General features: G+C 34.7%; 3 protein-coding genes across 3 annotated transcripts; 1 reads left to right on the top strand and 2 right to left on the bottom strand.

The window, feature by feature from the left end:
- Positions 1 to 62: 62 nt before the first annotated feature.
- Positions 63 to 6,822, bottom strand: LOC140788108 (uncharacterized). The gene is made up of 12 exons (XM_073137236.1): positions 6,688 to 6,822; positions 6,507 to 6,595; positions 5,372 to 5,477; positions 4,867 to 4,965; positions 4,692 to 4,757; positions 4,091 to 4,207; positions 2,356 to 2,430; positions 1,988 to 2,090; positions 1,363 to 1,410; positions 1,030 to 1,151; positions 810 to 946; positions 63 to 473 (listed from the first exon to the last, which is right to left on the bottom strand). Exons 1-11 carry the CDS (start codon positions 6,748 to 6,750, stop codon positions 845 to 847), a joined length of 990 nt encoding a protein of 329 aa, XP_072993337.1. The 5' UTR covers positions 6,751 to 6,822; the 3' UTR covers positions 63 to 473; positions 810 to 844.
- A 2,570-nt stretch (positions 6,823 to 9,392) lies between these two features.
- On the top strand, positions 9,393 to 12,193 carry LOC140788130 (MADS-box transcription factor 16-like). Its single transcript, XM_073137260.1, has 7 exons — positions 9,393 to 9,799; positions 9,890 to 9,956; positions 10,076 to 10,137; positions 10,207 to 10,306; positions 10,691 to 10,732; positions 11,648 to 11,692; positions 11,813 to 12,193. The coding sequence occupies exons 1-7, from the start codon at positions 9,612 to 9,614 to the stop codon at positions 12,014 to 12,016; spliced, it is 708 nt and encodes a 235-aa protein (XP_072993361.1). The 5' UTR covers positions 9,393 to 9,611; the 3' UTR covers positions 12,017 to 12,193.
- A 4,971-nt stretch (positions 12,194 to 17,164) lies between these two features.
- Positions 17,165 to 18,322, bottom strand: LOC140789593 (carboxylesterase 1-like). The gene has a single exon (XM_073139356.1). The coding sequence runs from the start codon at positions 18,215 to 18,217 to the stop codon at positions 17,276 to 17,278; it is 942 nt and encodes a 313-aa protein (XP_072995457.1). The 5' UTR covers positions 18,218 to 18,322; the 3' UTR covers positions 17,165 to 17,275.
- Between the last annotated feature and the right edge of the window lie 1,776 nt (positions 18,323 to 20,098).

The raw sequence follows: 20,098 nt of genomic DNA, 5'->3' as shown, positions 1-20,098 counted from the left end.
TAGAGAGAGAGAGAGAAAAGGTGCTTAGGAAAAAAAAAAATATCGAGACTATGAAACTCGACTAGGAAAAGGAGTAAAATCTCAGAATGAAACGTGAAGTATTACAACTCATGAGGTGCCGCTGGTATACATATTTTCTTCAACCTTGGTATACATGCTGTACATCAAGGAGAAATGTGCTCAGAAATTAAAAGAGGAGAGAAAAATTAAAAATGAATCACATACAAACAGATAGATACTCCAAGAAGAGAGAAAATGTAATCGTTGTGTAAGAGAAGGAAAGGGCTTCATGTCATGAGATATGTTGACTGTAAATCTCTTCTCCAATATTGACTCTAATTTTATATTTATGGCTCAGTATTTATGCCTCTCAGTTCATCCTTCGATTCTTCTGGTCGTTACCATTCTGCCTGTGGGTATTTTGGTTCGCGGAAAGAAATCTCTGAAACTCTCTTTAGAATTCCAACTTGCCACTGAAAATCAAAAATATTGATCTAGACATAAGTAATATATAAATGAAATTAGAGAGAAATTAAAGAAAAATGAGTAAAGAACTTAGATATGTTTACCTTTTTCCTTTCTGAAAAGGAATTAGAAAAAGGAGTAAAACATTGTTCTAGATGTTTTTTTCAACATTAGTATGTTGAATGTCAAAGAGCTGTTTACTCACTAAGAATGGGAAGTAGTTCAGTCTCTGCCCCCTTCCCAACTAAAGTTTGTTCAAATATGCATTTCTTAAGTAGTACGAGCAGATTTACTATGATCTGATACTGGATATTCAGTTCAACAGTAATGTCTACTCTTATTACCTCTGAAGGTGGTCATGTCATCAGCTGCTCAGACTTCATTGTTGGGCTCCTTGAAGTGCTTGAACAATCTCCACAGCTCTTGACTGGATGCCTTTAAGATACTCTATCAGGATGCGTTGCTGATAGGAGCCTCCTTCCTGGTTCACAGCATTATAGTCAAACCAAGATGGTAAATAAGCATTGAAACATCAAATATTAAAGGCGTTGGCTCTAATCTCACCGTGCGGATTAAGATTCTCTCGATTCGTTTCTTAATAACAGCATATAAGTCTTCGGGTGAAACTTCTCCCTTTCCAACAGTGAGTCCATCAATCAATAACTTGTTCCAACTATTTTCAGGAGCTGCACTTGGATAACAGATTATAAGCTAATAAATTTAGAAAAAATATACAGAAAGGGCATAAAGCAATGTATTGGAATTCCAGCTGAGATTCTTAGTTATCTTTTTTTTGCGGTGTTTAATGCATATTGATATGACTGTCAATTTTGACTGCATCGTTGGTGTAACAGTACAAGAAGATGAATAAACAACTATCCACTTGTATTAACCTACCCTCAATTATTAATTCAAGAAACTTCTCCGTCACTAGAACCTTCCCCCCTGCAAATGAGAAAATTGGTGAGAAATCAGCAGACATTAAAAAAAAAAGAACAAACTGGATATCCTTGTTTGTATAATCAGGTTCATGAAGGAACTTTATAAACAGAATACTGGCCAATATAGCATTAGACATGTAAAGATTCCAATATTAATCTTGTCCGTCTAACCAAAATTAACACTTACCAAATTATGTAGAATGTACCAATAATTCTGTCCTAAAATCCAGCTTTAAATTTGTCATGAATACAGCTACAATAGAAAGGTAAATAAGTGTAGAGCATAATTGCCGTAGCCTTGAAGCTTCTTTTATTCTGATCATTAAAGGAATTTACATAAGTTTAGCTCCTCATAACGTTGACCAGAATAGAAGAGCTACTACAGCAAAAAAGGATGTGGTGTACAAACATCAATAATCTAGACATATAGCACAGCATTTCTCTTATATTATTGGGTATCTTTTTATTTGAACATGGACAAAGAGGTAATAATTTGCTTGAGATGAGCAAAACCTGATATCTTTGACAATGAAAAACATGCTTTTAAGAAAAGCTAGGCACGCCAAAACAAATATCTTAACCTTTGGAAGCATAGCTACGCTTTCTAAGAACTGTGGAAGCATATAATTGCAAGACCTTTTGCAACATAGCCTCAAGCCCAGGCTTATCTCCATCTTCTTTTGCCTGCAAACAAAACACACCAAATCATTATTTGGACAATATGCCAAGATAAAATGCTCCTTGGCAATACAACATAGAGTAAATCCTAGACCTAGAGGGATCATTCCATGACCATAATTGTAGAGGATACATAACAAACAGTAACGGACCAGCGAAGCATCAATTTACTTTTTGTTGAGATTGGAGAGGTTTTTCAATTAATTGCACATTTATCTGCAAATATGATCTGAAACATTTTAAGCGAGAATGTCAACAATGTAATTCATACTTGACGCAATTGGGCGTTAACCTCCGCAAGGAATCCTTCATCCAGCTGTCCTTCTTGTTCCCTGTTCGCTAATTCCTGATAGCAGGATAAAGTAGAGATTCTTGATGCAAAGCCATTTTAAGAAGATTAATTGAAATATGAAAATATTTTGTGATGATGTCAAGATCATAGGGAACACCTGAATGGGCATAGGATAAAATAGCTTGAAGAAACCTATGAGTTAGTTTAAAAATGTTTTGTTTTTCTATATAAAGTATCTTAATATATTCAAAATGCAGAAAAAGAAGTGGATAAGTCTCTTGCTATAAGCTGATTAAGAGAATCTCCAAATGGAAACGACAGTATACAACAACATAGGAGAAACTTCCACATAAGGCACAGGCATGTACACAGTTAGCATATTTGGCAAATTGTCGATGTTATGGCAACAAAAGGCCCTTGTCATAAACATAACGTAAAGGAGAAGCTGGCAAACTACACATGACATACATGAATCACTAATATTAAATAATTCTAATAAGCAGCTTATGCACAACTCATATACTTATACTCAGGATTTAAACAGTTTAGAGAGGTTAGTCAATGACACTGACAAGCCTTCAGAGTATGCATGTTCTGACCTTTTCTATGTAGATAGAGATGACCTTTCTCATTATTTGGAAGGAGACAAAAATAAAATCAAATTAATGACAGGTACTTAGATTTGTTGATTTATATACACATATCTATATGCATGTGTACATACTGCGTACTATGTTTACATGTACAAGAAGAGTATATGTGATTTATATGTGTTTTTTCCCTGTGCATACTTCACACTCATATGAGTTGGACAATGCATTTTCCTTAATCTTTGCAATAGAAAAATCACTAATAATCATGTATTTTGAAAGTTGAAAACAAAACTTAGATATTGATCTGAAATATTCGGTTTGAAGAAAATAGTCTTCTAGTCATGAATCAATTGAAAGAAAGAATAAAAATTCCTTGCTACCTGTATGCATACATGAATCATGGTGACAAAGAGGACTATATACATAAGTATCTATATGCATATACAAGATACATGTGATGTGTGCGTTCATCTGCATATATATATATATATATATATACTCTGAGTTCCTAGAAAAGTGCTATTAATTCATTAGACAAAGAAAGTGTAAAATTTTGTTCATACATGTTCTGAGAGCATCAAAACTCATTTAAATGGGCTTTACACTTTCTTTACATCACATAAATCATGATGATCAAGGTAAGCAATTGACTTCATAAGGCTAAGCACCTGATCTAACCCAATGGCAAACGTTAATCAAACAAAGGTTCTTGAATTTCAATCTTGATGTAAATCAATAAAACTGAAAATAAAATGTGTAGTTATAGAGGAGAAGTAAATTAGTGGATCTCACATTGCTTATCAAGTGCATTTATATTCTTATGGAAGAAAGAGAAGAGCAATATTTTATATGCTGAGTGACCACTGCTAGTGCTATATGGTGCAAATGCCTCAATAGAAACTTTTTTTAATGGATATGCTTCATTGATATCTGGCAGTAGTAGAAATCAGCAATAAACATAATAAATGGCAGAAAGCTGATTGCCAGATAAAGCAATATTATTCCAGGTAATACTACATAAAAAAGAACTTTTATGGCATGATTAAGATATTGAATTAGAAGCAGCAAAAGTTCTGCTCAAGAGACTAAACATGAACCAACTGTATTCGGTTATGATTTACTTTTTCCATCAATATAAGAGCCTCAGGATCTCTTGGAGGCCATGAAATCTCTTCATCTGCTTTCATTACAGGATTAAGAATTGACTTGAGAATATCAGTAGCAGATTCTATCTTTTCCTGCAAAAGGTGAATAACCATAATGAATTCTATATTTGCTAAAATGACAGATAATTGTTTAATAAGAGAAAATCAAGAAATAATTCATATCAATGAGATAGATCTTTCCATGTAATTAGGCACTACAGCAATACAGGTGCTGCTAAGTAACCTAATGGTTTTATATATATATATATATATATATATATATATATATCGAAAAAAACATTAACAACAACTACTAAATCTGTCACATAATATTAACATCTGTATTTCAGCTTCATCAGCATTCTAAGTTATACATCACAGATTTATAAGGGCATACTTCAGGAATTCCCAGCAATATCGCAGTCAAACATTTGTCAAGGAATGAAGGCAACATGATGATCTTAAGTACTAATTCAGTAGGTAAATTATTTCCACATAGATATACCTAAAAGTTATAGAATATCCAAAGTACTAAACAAATGGACAACTCAAAAAAATTCAGTTGAGAAAGACATACATTGGTCTTATGAACAAGACGGTCAACTATGCTCATGACAGATGCAGCCAATTCCTCATAATCTTTCTGTAAAGAACCAGCCAGAGCATGTTAATAACTTAACCTAATGAATTCCTAATGAGTTTACCCAAAAATATTAATGGTCAAATCAGCAAGTGACAATTGGAAACCGTGCTTTATCATCATCTGATATGCATGTATCACTTCTAGCGGCAAGCCGAATCCAGAAACCCTCATTGAATGCCAAAATATTTTCAACCACCAGTTGTTCAAGCTGCCAAGAAAAAACCCAAAGGATCAACAATTAGTATATAATTACACATGCATATTTCACAATGATGCAAATGTCGTAGTGTGCACTCTTAATAGATAAAAGAGTTCATTATCAAGTCATTATGGGTACTCGGGTGTGCATACATATCATATATGTACCATTAATTTATAATAGATAAAGAGTTCATTAGCAAGTCATTATGTGTACTCGGGTGTGCTTATATGTAGTCATATCATATATGTACCATTAATTTTAGTACTAATAAATTAATTTAAAGTAAACCAGTATCAAGAAGTACATAACTAGAAAAGAAGGTGCATGATGTTTCCTCAAAAGTTGAAACCTACTAACAATGATATGATCCTTTGGCTGAAAATCTGATGCTTCATAGAATTTATTTACTTACTTCTCTAGGATTTGAATCCCTCAAACTATCAATAAATCTGTCTACTTCCACAGTCTTCTTAAATGATATTTCAGCATCTTTGTCAACTGCACAGACTAAAGTTTTCCTGTTTAATGAATTAAGACAAATTGTAATTTATTTTAATGCTCCAAAACATCACAATTCAAAATGAAATAACCTCTGGAATTAAAATATGGCAAAGTTGAAGTGATTCAACATTATCAAGATGCATATGATATACATGCATACTTATGATTTTGTGTGTTAAGTTGTGTGAAACCAGTAAACAGTCAGCTAGTGCTTTTCAGTAGGAAGTTAAGGAACTATTCAAGATAAATTAGTATTAACTACCAGGTGGCACTCTTTCCAAGTCACTATTAACACCAACAGGATACTCTGGTGACCAAATTTACCAAAAGGTTGAAAGGAATTTAAAAGAGAAAGACATCTAGTAAGTCATTCACCCATAACAGCAAGATCTACAGGAATTTGTCATCGTGGCAATAGATGAAGCCTGACCAACCATCATATTCTGTATAAAAGACATAATTCTAAGTCTAAATACATCTTGTAAATGTTTTCTGATATTTAATTGGATTTTTGTACCTAGACTCAAATCCACGATACTTTTTTAAGTTATCTAGACTAAGTATAAAAAATAAACAAAGCTGCATAGCTACAAACGAAAATCAAATTTGAGAAATCATGTAAATTCTCTGGTTCAAACCAGATGCAACTATCTATTATAGCAGGGAAAAATTAGTATACTGTACAGTGACAATTTGACCATGCAATCTTCACCATTACAAACACTAAAATTAGGAGGTCTTCTATGGAATGATCAGGTCAAACCGGAGAACTAAAGCTCTCGGATCGGATGATTGACAATCCACGTTATGTCAGAAAATCCATCCATTCATGTCAATACATGCAATTCCTAAATGGTTAAATTCCAACAAGATGAGTTCTTGCACGATACTACCACAAATCATGAGCAAGTCGACATCTTTAATCGCCATTATAACAGGAACTTCCAGAATCATAACTATAATTCCCTTCAATTGCAATATAAAAGAGGAGAGGAAAAGGAACAAGCAATCTATAATTCGAAAGTTGCATAAGATTTATCCAAAACCTCCACTTCTTGCGGAGAATCAGAGGACAGGTCTTCCACATATCCGCTCTCGAATCCACAAGGCTCCCCCAGCTCCAAATGCGCGAAATCTGCATCAAAGAAGAAAGCGGAGTGAGAGAACGATTCGTCTTCTTGACTTCTCCAGGTGGGGGAGAGGAAAGAAGAAGAGTGAGCTGGTCACCGGACGACCGGACGGTAACCGGAATCCGGTGGGGATTGGAGCCAAGGCGGTCATAGTCGCCATGCGAGGGCTTTGGTTCGGTCGGGAATAAATTAGAGGCGGGAGATAACAAAATATATGAAGAATATAAGCCGAAAGAAGGGATAAAAAAGAGATTGGTTTAGTGGTGTGGTAGGCTGGTAGCCTTTGGAAATGAGATATTTGCAGAAGAACCCTCGACTTTGTGGAATTTTTACCTCTAACTTCTGTTACTTGGATGAGTCAGAGAAATTTGCAGATATAACCCTCTGATCTACTTAATTTCATATATGATTTTTTCGTAATTAATTCATAAGACTTCTGTAGATTAATTATACATTAAATAAACAAGCTTAACTTTTTGCAATATATTAGTTAGACAATCATGCAATGTCTCCTAAGGAATAGATGACATTATGGGCCTAAACTATGTGCACAAAACGTCCAAACTAAAATTTTTATCATAAATCACTCTATATGTCCGTAATAAAATTGTAAGACGTAACATATTATGCTAGTGGTTAGACTTCTATAAATTTAAATTTTATTCAGAATCACTAAAATCTAAATATTTATACAATATTTAAGATTTGTACGCCCACAATGTCTATTTCATATAATTTTTGTATAATTTTTGTATAATTTTTTTCGGCAAATTAGTCATAGTTGAACTTTATTTTGTTTAGCCTTAGACCTTTTTTTTTATTTAATATACTTTTGCACAGTATGTAAAAATAATAAAACACATGAGCCAACTAGTTCTCTCTTAAAAATAAATAAAAAATAAAAAAAAATAAAAGAGACAGTACATGAATCAATTTGGATAGGTTCAAAATTTAGGAAATGGATTTTAAGAAATGACAGCATATATGAATACCTCAATAAAGGGCCCAGATGCAATGAAAATTTCCATGGGTGAGAAGTAATGAAATGGTATAGGCTTCATATCATTTACTATGCCAATTAATTAATCCCAACAAAGAGTGGTGCAACTCATGCATGCCTCAATAAAAGGCTAGTAACAAGGTACTACTACTATCTACTAGAAGAAGAAAAAAAAAAGCCAAAGTTGGCAATTTATTACACATTCTTGTGTTTGTTTGCTTTCTTCTTCGTCTCAAACAAAGTGAGACTCACGGTTTGGTTTCTAGCAATGAAATATAAATGGTCCCAATTGTAAGGTACCAATCACTCTTTCAACTTGCCACGCCAATAGGATAGTACTCATTTGATCAAAAAGGACACTAATTTAATTAGGACGTCATCAAATTTTTTTGTCTCTAAGATATCAATGGAGGGAATTATGGATTTATAATTTGGTCCTTAATGTCAAACATAATGTAATTCTAAACACTATGTAATACATCTTGTTATCTAGCATATGTTAATGGCTTAAATTTTGGGTGCATTGGATATTTGGCTCTAATTTTGATTGTGATTTAGCATCTGCATTTATTCCCCAAAATGTTTGAGACCCAAGTGATTATTAGAACTCAGATTGCTATAGGAAGTCATATGTCTAACAAGCTATATATATAAGCTTACTTAATTTTATGCCCCCTCTATTATTGGCAGTAGAAGACTCCACACCAATCACATTTGATTATATCATTGCCTTCTCCATTCCTATGCAACTCAGTTGCTAGACTGCTATTTTATTTTATTTTTTTCACTTTTAACTTCTTACACATTGAAGTGTTCTCTGGCTTTGATATATTCCTCAAATCAACATACAAGCTCATATGGATAGTTTGAACCATTATGGCCCTTTTCTTAGGATCGTAAAAGTTTAAACACTTCTGTCACCTTCAAACTACAAATATTGAGAAGGCTATTGCTCATTTGTCTAGCCTATAATTAATGCTCATAGTCTTCTTATAAAAACTGCATACCTCTCAGAGGAACTACTGGGTTTGAAGCTCCAGATCTGGGAGCAGAGATGGAGATATCTCAACCACTGGGATATCAGGTGAAGCCAGTGAAGAGAACACTAATAATGCACAACTTCCAATTAAGTAAGTAGTGAGAGATGTGGATAACTATGGACTTAAAGAGAAGATAAAATAACCATGGAAATCCTCCATGCCATCTGCATCAAGAACAAGCTCAAAACCCAGAGGTTCAAAAGCTCTCACATCATCTAAGTTTCCGAGAACAGCTTCCTTTCTTTCCTGTAAAAAGAGAAGAAGAAAAGTTTTGTGTCACAAACTCCCAGCTACTCTGAAACGTCTCAACATACTGCAGAATGGATTAACTCAGCATCTCGATCCCTTCGCATAATTTAGTGGACTCCTATAAATAGTCATCAGATATGACCATTCATAGACGCAAAACAAGAGAAGAAAGAAGAAATTTTATCAAAAACAACCTTCGTTTGTATATTTATTATCGTTATCATTTATATTCTTCGACTCTTTCATTTTTACTTTAATTATCTGAAAAATATTTTTAGGTAACTTTAATCTAATACCAATTCACAAAGTAGAGAATACTCTAGTTACATAACTTAGATTTTTTTTATAAAAAAAAATTTACCCAAAAATATTAAGGTTATTTTGCGTCTAGTTCGTTTAGCTCATATGGATATTATGCAAAATGATTTTATAATAAGGCATAATGTAGGGTGTTTTTATGATAAATAACACCAAAAGTCATCTGACCCGCTGCATCTCCGTCTGCAAGAATTTGCTGCATGCGAATAAGTGGAGTAACATCACACGTTACCGGGCTCTAGGAGAACTTTCACGTATTTGGAAACCCTTGCCACTTCCGGCAAACTCCACCTTTTCCTCACCCACTTCCGGAAATAGAAGCTTGTGCAGCTTTTAAAGAGGTAGCTTCTCCTCTCTTTCTCTCCAAGAAAAAGCGGAAGTGGGAGGAGGAAGTGGAGATCGGCGGAGGAAGAGATGGGAAGAGGCAAGATAGAGATCAAGAAGATCGAGAATCCCACTAGCCGGCAAGTGACTTACTCGAAGAGGAGGACTGGGATCATGAAGAAGGCCAAGGAGATCACCGTTCTTTGCGACGCCCAAGTAGCCATCGTCATGTTCTCCAACACCCAGAAGTTAGCCGAGTACTGCAGCCCGAACACCGAGTAATTAATCAAATTTATTCTTCTCTTTCGTTTGTTTCATTCATTGTTTCATGATTTGATGATGGTTTACACTTGACATGATCTTGGCAGCCTCAAGAAGATCTTTGATCGGTACCAGCAAACCACTCAGATCGACTTGTGGAGTTCTCAGTATGATGTATAAATTAATCACTCTAGTTTCTACTTTCTGGCTAATTTGTGAGATCTATTTGCGTTTGATTTCGTTTTCTTTATTTATATATATATTTTTGGACATATTGTGTTGGTTTTTTGTAGAAGATGCAAACTACTTTGAATCATCTGAAGGAGATTAATAGAAATCTGCGTAAAGAAATAAGGTGGGTTAGAGTTGATATTCATTTAGATTGTGTTTTAGTGGTAATATTGCGTGCTTATGAGTGACATAGGCAGCGGATAGGAGAAGATTTGGATGGGATGGATATCCATGAACTGCGCGGTCTTGAGCAAAATTTGGATGAGACTTTGAAAGTTGTTCGCCTTAGAAAGGTGAGATCCCTATCCATATTTTTCTTTAAAAAAATTGGATCTGGTTTTCTTGGATTTTATCATCAACACTTTATGTTCGACAAAATGTCTCAAAGAAACTACAAACCTCTAATGAAGAAGTAAATCGGGGAAAAGAATTTACTTTTCTAGTTGATTATTTTTGGAAAGTTAGAAGTTTGTTTAGTAGTTCTATTACAAACTTCTAGTGAACAAGTGAGTCCAGGAAAATGATTTTTTTTTTGGTAGTTGATTATTTTTGAAAAGTTGGAAGTTTGTTTAATAGTTTATTTAAAAGACTCAAAAAAAAATTATGGAGATGTTTCCGAATCTCATGTTGACAATGTTAGATGTGTTGCTAATACTAAGTTTTGGGTTATATGGCAGATTCATAAGATCAGTACACAGATAAACACCTGGACAAAGAAGGTAAATTAATCACCACTCTTCTAGTTTATCAATAGTAGGACTAGATCTACTAATTAATCTACTCTATTTACTTGCCTTTGTTTTTTTCACCAAATAGATTTTAGTTCTTGTTATTTCTCATTATCTTTTCATGCTATCTAGAGAAACACATACCAAATGAATAGAAGGTGGCTAAGAAGGAAGCTTGTGACACAAACCTTATTCCATAAACACAAGAATTCCAATGCAATATATCATCTGAATATACAACGGGACAAAAAGCGCTTCAATAATTCAACATAATCATAGAATGCAAATTATTATCTTTCTTTTTTGTACATACGATCTTGCACAAGTGGAGCTTCCTTCTAAAAAAACATATCTGAGACCTACGATTGTGTGTTTTACTACCACTATATCTTGTGCTAAAAAAAACTTGCAGTTTTTGTGCACTACTCCTTCGATATATTCTTAAAAATTTATTATAATCTGGGCCAATAATATTGTTATTTCCATTTTTTTTTTCCTTAGTTAGATCATGTTCTCAGTTATCTACTATATGGTGTTGAAATATAAGATACAAAAACCACCGTTCTTTAGAATCTTGAGCCTTTAGAGTTGTTTATGAATTAATATGCTATAAGAGCAGATATTCTAAGTTTGAGTCATGTCAAATTTATCTATAGATTAAAATATAAAATCTCTATACATATAAATTAAATCTACTTTTTCTCAAATTCATTAGTGAGGAAGAGTATTGTTGAAATATAAAAATATAAGAAAAATTATCGAAAAGCTTAAGCTTTTATCAGGATTAGGACGGCCACTTGAAGAATATGTTGAGATGAATTTATATGATATGAAGACTATTAGCTCTTCTATATGATATCGAGATTTACTCTTGAAACTTCCTCCTTCAAAACTTAATTGTTGCAGTGTAAGAGCGCCGTGGAGTTGCGCAGCCAATTCAAGCATAGCTTGGTAAGTATGAAAATAATAATAATAATATGCCCTCGTTGGATAATTTCCTCTTGGTCTGTGATTTAGATAGGTAGGAACACTGACACTGACAATGACAAACAAGTGAATGTTTAAATCCAGGGGATGAGAGATGAGCATCCAATCTATGGCTTTGTTGACAATTACCCGAGTAGCTATGAATCTCCAGTTGCTCTTGCAAATGCTGGCCCTCACATGTACGCCTTACGTGTTCAGCCCAGCCAACCAAATCTCCATGGGATGGAATATGGATCCCAAGATCTACGTCTCGCTTTTGATCATCACAGTGGTGATAGTAAGCCATAGATGAGCACCCGCCACCCGGTGAATGTCTTAATCTATATTAATTGAGCCATCTAAATTAGCTATTATGCTGGGCTAGCTAGTAGAACTGTACTTTATCTAGTGTTATGCTTGGATTGTACTAAGGAGTGGTGATATTAAGTGGAACTTATTTGCTATACACTAGATTATTTCTTGAAAGCTTCGTTGGTTTATGTAGATATGTTTGTTCCAGAACGACAGATCAGTATGCAGAGATGGTCCTTTTAGGACCTCTATATTGCAATGACCAAGGATAAAGTAATGCATTCCTTTTTCAGACGGTAAACTTTGAATAGCTTTCATATATTACTGTATAGTTTCAATTGGAATTATATGAATTAGCAAGCTTGATCATATCTAAACTACCCTACTCGGGTCACATTTTACGTTCAAACAAAGAAATATGGTTAAGTACTCTGATTTTTCTTTTCAAGTCCTATGAACTAAAAGTAATTCTCGCCCTTTTAGATTGTAAAATTAAACTAGTCTTATTTTATTTCTCTCTCTTAACTATTCATATTCTATTTTTTTTTCAATATAAAAATAAATATTTCTCCTATTACCTTGCTCTTTTATTAAAGAAACGAAAATATATAAAAAAATATTTAAATTCTAGTTTACTTACCGGTTAACTAATCGCATATGTCAAATATCATATATATACACTTTAATTTATCAAATGATAAAAGTATCGAGTCATTGCTCAACATAAATAGGATAATTTGGTTAAAAAGGGAACTTAAGTACGTAACATTATTTAATAATGTTGCCGGCTTCAAGAAGGCAAATATGTCGTCAGATTCATTTGGATTTCCAAAGCGAAGTAATCATCATCAAAGTCTATCAGAAGTCAATAGTTTTTCTTTCCTCAAAATAAAAAAAAAACACAACGAAATGATTCCTATTGATAGATTAGTAAAAAAGACAATTGCATGAACAAGTAAAACAAAGTTAAAATATTAAAACCACAAATTGCACGACTGTAGTTTTTCAAACGCAAGCTTTTATTTGTTCAAATGACCTTAATTTTAACAGGTCGCAGAAATTGAAACGCTAACAATATATACAAGAATTACAGCAAGATTAATCGTTTATTAAACAACAATCAATCAAGTAAAACTTCTTTTCACTAAAAATTCACAAAATATAAGCCGTGAAATGGGGGAAAGAAAGAAAGAAAGAAAAAACTCCTTGTTGCTGCTCGCCAGAGCCTAAGCTGACACAAGTTAACCATCATTTATCACTCCCGAGTCATGAAGAAAAAAGAACACGTCGCCCACTCCCCCACCCCTTCCCCTGTTATCTCTACAATGCTTACAGTGCTTGTAGTCCTACAACTACAAGCATATGCCTTCCTCCATAGCCTGCCATTATTGTGTACGGTACTCTCACTGTCACATCTTAAGTACCTCAGAATATCCGGCCATACCCCTCTCTCTCAGAAATCCAAAGTGTAGTAGAAAGGCAAATGTTTATATATATATATATACTTTCACATCCCCATTAATGGAATTGTCCCCAAAAAGATCTCACTTCCTGCACATCCCGAGCTTCTCATCATTCCTCTCTTGTCCCCCGTCATCTCACGTTAAAAAGGTATCATAAGTCATAATCTAATAGCTTGATTTTTTTAAAGCAAATTAGATTAACTAATTAATATTTATCTTCCATGTTATATTCACATGCTCCGTATATAAAGCTACCAATTGAACTTTTGGGTAAAGCAAAATAGCTAATTAACTCAAATTTTACACCCTTACAAGCAACAGTAGTAGTACTAGAAATACACATATAACTCCCTATCTTTCTTCCTTTCTATCCGTCCATGACTAGCTGCTGCTACTCCGTATAGATTGGATAGAAAGCTAGAAAAGGAGGAGCTAATTAAGATTAGTGATATTCTTTATATATCTAGAAGGTAATTAAGAAACTATAGAGGCCTAGAGGAAGTAGAAGTGTGCTTTCCCACGTACTGCTGCTTGGTTGCTTTACAACCATTGCGAGGTGGATCGAAATAAACTGGGAGGAACTCGAGATCGTCGCAAAGGAACATAGAACTCTTGAAATGCTTCAGCAACGCTGACAAACCCTAGAAACATTGAGGGAGCTTAATTAAACACCAACAACAATAATAATAATAATAATAGTTTCTAAGATTTCAACTAACTACTTAATTACCTGGATCCTGGCATACGTTATTTCGCACACCTTTCTGGATCCGTGGAGCTTCCACTCGTACTTGTGGAGAGAGTGATGCAACCTCCAAGCAGCAGCTGCACTGGTGAAGTTCACAAAGGCATAGCCCAAGTTGCTCCCACTCCTAATTAATTAACAATTAGGGAATTAATTAGCACGAAAATTAGAGCAAACGGCGTTTTTTTTTTTACTTTTAGTTTACCTGAAGTCTATAGGAAGATAAAAGAAATTAAACTCAGACTCATCTCCACTTCCTGCTAACTTTTGGTTCTCCTCGTAGCAGTGTTGATCGAGTATACTTAACAACTTCCCCTTACTGCATCAAAGATTTAAAAGAGATTAATTATATAAAATAATTAGCAACTAAATCATGCATAGAAAAAAGATAGAAAGAATAATCTCAAATCTTATACGTGAACTTATTTGGCAAGTTCTTGATCATCACTGTGGTTTTGCTACCAGTACCCATAAACTGATCCTCTCCCTTGAACTCAAAACCTCCAAGTGTAGTAGTAAACCTTTTCTTGTGCATTAGCTTAGATGCAAACACCTTCCTCCTACGAAAGAAGCTACCTTTAACTACACCTCCCTCCAAGTCTTCTCCAACTTGGTTATGGGCATGATCAGAAGCTACTACTCTTTTCTCCTTCTCCTCCTCCTGTGGCTGAAAAGTCTCAGGGAAAGGGAACAGCAGACCTTCTCTATAGCAGCAAGAGTAGAGGGACTGATGAGGTGGGAAGTAGTAGGTGACCACTTCTGGGTAGGGAGGAGAGGAGACGTAGAGGAAGGAGGTATGCGATGGTGTTTGAAGGTACTCACAGTAGAAATTTGGTTGGAGAGGAGAAGGGTTTGGAAGAAGGAGAGGAGGAGGAGATGAGTGGTAGTTGGTCAACTCCATGGGAGTGGAGAAAGGGAGGAGGTTTGGGAGATAGATTGGTGCGTTTGGGTTTAGAGAAGAAGCCATTTTTTTGGTGGAGAAGTAAGGAAGGGAGAGAGATGAGGAGATCATTATAAAGAAGAGAGGATGCTATGTGTGATGACACGTAGCTAACTTGGCAGGTTGTGGAATTCTGCAAGCTTTCTTAGATCTCTCTATAGATTGCATCCTCTCCGATATTTATCATAAACACCTTACCTTGTGTCCAATATATTATCAATACCACCCTATTATATATATATTGAATATTTTATCATTTCAACCTATGCATTTGGAACCCACATTAATTTGATCTTAAAACTTGATTCCCATTTAAACTTACGTATGTTAGATAACTAAGCTAATCTTTCTAAATTTTTTTTAAAAAAAAAGGTACAAAAATTCTACTAAATATTAATATCAAAATTAACAAAAGAAATCCAATACATAATCTAACATAATTTGCGGAAGTACGTCAACTTTTTAGTACACTATTCACGATCGAAGCAACAAAAATGGGTTTATGTACGTTTATTAGTCTGTGAGTTTGGAGTGTATAGGCTACTTAGGTGTGAAGGAAGGAAGAAGGAAACGATCGCCATGTCATTATCATCATGATCTTAGTCACGTCAAATGTCATTTTGAAGAAAGAAAAGAAAAGAAAAAAAACTTTTGATCGTTGATCGTAGCTCACAAAATTGTGTCCAAGTAAATTAATCTCGACTGCGTTCTTCGATGTATTCATCCAATTTGCCGGCTCTTTTTTTTTTTTAATGCTTAAAAAATCCAGATTCATGATGGATTAGATTGAGAATTTTCATGCATCAAAATTCACATGGATTCGTTCGACGTGGGCGATTATTTTCTCATTCTCATAAATTCACATGTAAATTAAAATTATTTTACCCCTTAAATTTTATTTGGTACCACTGTTTATGCGTTTTTAACTAAATTATAATTGTTGGAATTTTTTCATTAATTATAAAACTTTTTCATCAAAGTTATTTTTATTAACAGTATCTACGTTTGAAGTCATATTCTAAGTGAACTAATTAAAGTTATAACAAAAATCTTATAACCTAGTTCAATTTAAAAAAAAAAAAAAAACTACAAAAGTCTTTATAAACAATCCCTATTAAATTTCTCTCATTTTATAATACGTGGGACTAAACTCTTATGTTGGAGAATGGAGCATAAATAATCTTTTCAATTCAATATCACCCATTCTTTTTTGAGTCTAATCTACTATTTTTAATTTAAGTATTATGATCGGTTCCTCTCCTAGTTATCCACCAATCTTAAGGGTCCACTAAACTAATGTAATTAGCTAAAAAAAATTTATTAATTCACTAGCACTGCAAACCTACTCATCCAAGAGAGGAACCGATCATAATACTTAAATTAAAAGCTAATTATGAGTAGCCTAGCCCCTCAAATGCAACTATATGCACAAAAGTCCAAGAGGGTTCTTATACGCACAAGGAGACAAAAAGGAGTTATTGGGAGCTAACTCCATTCCTCAGCTTTATATATGTATATATTTCTATTTCTATTTTTATAATAATCATTTTTTAAAATTAATTATTTAATATCTCACTTTTAACAATATTACCAGAAAACATTAAATAATTAATTTAAGAGATCAAGATGTAATTGAGCAATTCCATATGAGCCGCCCTAGGGATTTGGAACTTGTGCAGGATAATGCTATCCTGATCCGACGTGGCGTTTTATTATTGGACCTTGCCCTCTGTATTTCAGGAGTTCAAGCTTGGAGGTTACTTTATTTATATTTCACATTCGTGCTTTTAATAATTTTCTAGTTCATACCCAAGTTTTGGGCCGCATACCAACCAAATGGGCCCCCATGATGTTAGGATTGATGCCTTTTTGTCCTTTTGATATCCATATTTTAATTTTTATTAAATAAAAGAAGATTTTAGAGCAAAAGATTAGTTGCATGATTCAGTCTAAAATGGACCCAGAACCAATTCCCATAATGAAGAAAGAAAAGAACATAATAAGACTACTACTGGAAAGAACCTTTCCAATATTTAATTCAGACAATGAAAACAAGAAGAACAAAAAATGGAGGAAGGCAAGATTAGCAAACAACAACGTAAACTATTTCAACGATCACCTGCATAAACAAACTCCCGGATCTCCCCAAACAACTCCTTCGCCTTCTTTTCCACAAACAACTCGGCGGCATGAAACCCCTCTGGATCTATCTTCTCCACCACCTTGACCCCTCCTTCTTCCAACCACTTCGCGAACTCCCTCTGCCGATCTAGCAATGGATCCCCTTTGCTGCCTTTCACCAAGCATCTGGGGAGCTTGACAACTTTCCCGCCCGCCTTCACTGGGTTGGAGAACTCATGGTCTCGATTCGCTCCTTTTGGAAGCGACAACCTCCATAGCGTGTCGTTGGCTCTCAGAGGAAGTATCGAGTCCTCCTCCAACTCCCTTTCTGAGGGAGTTCTCTCAACGCCGCCGAAGTACGGTTGGTTTAGAACCAACCCACAAAGATTTAGAGGTGGTAGATGAAGTTTTAAGGATCGTCGGGCTACTTGGTAGACCATGTTCGCTCCGGAGCTACTGCCCATTAGGAAAACTTTGGAGAGGTCGCCGTGGTTTTTGATCCATGAATCATTCGATTCGCGGAGCCAGTGGAGCGCTTCCACGGCGTCATCGTAGGCGGCGGGGAGGCGGTGCTCGGGGGCGAGGCGGTAGTCGACGGAGACGACCAAGACGGGGAGGGAGAGGGACATGGATTCGCAGAAGAGGTGGTAGAAGGTGGAGGAAGAGTTGAAGAGGACGAAGCCGCCGCCGTGGAAGAAGAGGAGGATGGGGAGCTTCCCAGAGGCAGCGGGGAGGTAGAGGCGGAGGGAGGTGCGGTGGGTGGGGTTGAGGACGACGTCCTTGGAGAGAACGGGGGCATCAGGTGAGGGAGGGGAAACAGGGGAGAATGGACGGGTGATGGTGCCGTCGAGATGTTCGACGATTTGCACGAATAGGCTTGTGGTGGTGTCTGATGGGGAATTGGCGGTGGTTTCTTTGATGTTGGCCATCTTGGTTAGTACTCTCTCTCTCTCTCTCTCTCTCGATTCTCGTTTTGCTCTCTTTCCCTGTTGTAATAAGAGTGCTTTCGATTGCTGAACCTTATAGCATGGAGGATCTTTGAATTTTGAGAAGGGATGATATGGACTTTAAAACATCCATCTAGAAACAGCTCGTTTTGATTATTTAAATTTAGGTAAATACTATTCTTTAACGACATCTTCTAACTGGTCCCCAAATTTAATACTATACCATCTCCAATTGCGACATGCGAGCCGTTGGATTTTATATTGGGCTCCAAATTTATATCCATCGATATGTTTAGAGCCAATGCTCTTTTTTCTTATTAAAAAATATTTTTACATACGTACCCTTCAAACATCTCTGCTCTGTATTCGAATTTTGTCAAATATAAGTCAAGATTTTTTTTTTCTCCGTCGTAATATTCTAATGCATATTTATATGCAAATTGTCTATACATTTGCCAATATAAATTAAAGAATATTAACCGATGTTAAAGAGTGGTTTGGGATGTGACAACCCATTGATTATGTTCACTATTACTATTTCTTATGCTAGTCTTCCAATCCCAATCCACTTACGTCAATTGCATTAAGAAATCCTTCCACTATTGAGAAGTTGAAGTCCGAGACTAATATATTAACACTTGGGGAAATTAATTCCATCGTAACGTAACTCATTTTAGAAGAAAGGTCACCGACAACCATGGATATTCTAATCGTCTTCTACCGTCTTGTCTAATGCTTGTGTCAATAAGCAACACCTCCTTTTTATTAACCTTAGAATGAAAATGTTCCACATTAATTTCAAGACAACACACACATATATATAAGTAAATTATAATTTATCCTCCTATAGTTTATCCCAATTTCGATCTATTCCTATGTATTTCAAACTTAATCAGTTAACATCCTTATGGGCCAGAGCAAGTTATAATTATTAGTCATCTATTACCGGGTATGCTAAGAGACTTGATTAGTTTGATTTAAGCATCATATAATTTATGGTAGAAAATATCAGTGTGAATTTGTGAATATTTGGTAGGGAAGTGCAGATGGATAGCTAAAGACAATATAAACTTTTGGTAGGGAGAGTCTGACTCGCAGTTTATTAATGGTGTATTTGGATTGAGAGAAATAATAGGACTCTTAAGAAGTCATGTCCTAAACAACCTTTTGATGTCTTCCACTGTGTTAATTCTGTCTTTATATCCTGCGCAGGAATTGATGGCATGGAGAATAAAATAGAAGCAAAGACAGGTTTTATGGCATCGGGTGAATCAAAGATTCAGAATACTGAATTGCTGATTTCTTGATAACCTTGCATTTCCTTTTTGGTCACCGAGGTGTTAGTATAGATGTTTGTTTATACTTTAGAATATTTTATAAATTATATTTTATATTTTATCTATATAGTAATTTATACATAGTGTTTGACAATTTTATAATCCGATCCCTCCTTTCTTTCTATGAATCTCATTTAACATTCTAAAATTATTTTGACTAAGTGATATCGACTAAATTATTAAAATATTCTTTTTATTATTTTTTCTTCTCTCATATATAATTATTTTATATATTATAATAAAATATTGTTGGTACTATTTAAATTAACAAGGGTTAAATAAAAATTATAAAGAAAAAATAGAGGTATGTTTACAAAAGTATTAAAAATAAAGTGTGAATTACAAAATAGATAAAATATATAGTGTGATTTATAATAAAAAAATTAAAATAAATAATAAAACTGGGCCATATTTTAGCTTTTACTTTAAAGAAAAAAAATAAACTGAAACTTATCACTGCCTTCGTACCATTGGGTGGAAACCTGGAAGGTAGTTAAGTTTCAGGAATAATGTTTACTGCTTGATG

Source organism: Typha latifolia, chromosome 5 (genome assembly GCF_019914945.1).
Source record: "Typha latifolia isolate L0001 chromosome 5, TyphaL0001v2, whole genome shotgun sequence".
Taxonomy (NCBI): Eukaryota; Viridiplantae; Streptophyta; class Magnoliopsida; order Poales; family Typhaceae; genus Typha; species Typha latifolia.
Note: the sequence above shows the minus strand (reverse complement) of the source record. Positions and strands in the feature narration are given on the sequence as shown.

What these genes read in the sequence shown, in the direction of transcription:
- LOC140788108 (XM_073137236.1), bottom strand. Translation starts at nt 6,750, where the DNA reads ATGGCGACTATGACCGCCTTGGCTCCAATCCCCACCGGATTCCGGTTA. An exon ending in GCATATCAGATGATGATAAA is followed by an intron (nt 4,758 to 4,866) that starts GCACGGTTTCCA and finishes GGTTCTTTACAG; the next exon opens with AAAGATTATGAGGAATTGGC. An exon ending in GTCTTGTTCATAAGACCAAT is followed by an intron (nt 4,208 to 4,691) that starts GTATGTCTTTCT and finishes CACCTTTTGCAG; the next exon opens with GAAAAGATAGAATCTGCTAC.
- LOC140789593 (XM_073139356.1), bottom strand. Translation starts at nt 18,217, where the DNA reads ATGGCCAACATCAAAGAAACCACCGCCAATTCCCCATCAGACACCACC.
- LOC140788130 (XM_073137260.1), top strand. Translation starts at nt 9,612, where the DNA reads ATGGGAAGAGGCAAGATAGAGATCAAGAAGATCGAGAATCCCACTAGC. An exon ending in TGTGGAGTTCTCAGTATGAT is followed by an intron (nt 9,957 to 10,075) that starts GTATAAATTAAT and finishes GGTTTTTTGTAG; the next exon opens with AAGATGCAAACTACTTTGAA. An exon ending in TAAACACCTGGACAAAGAAG is followed by an intron (nt 10,733 to 11,647) that starts GTAAATTAATCA and finishes TAATTGTTGCAG; the next exon opens with TGTAAGAGCGCCGTGGAGTT.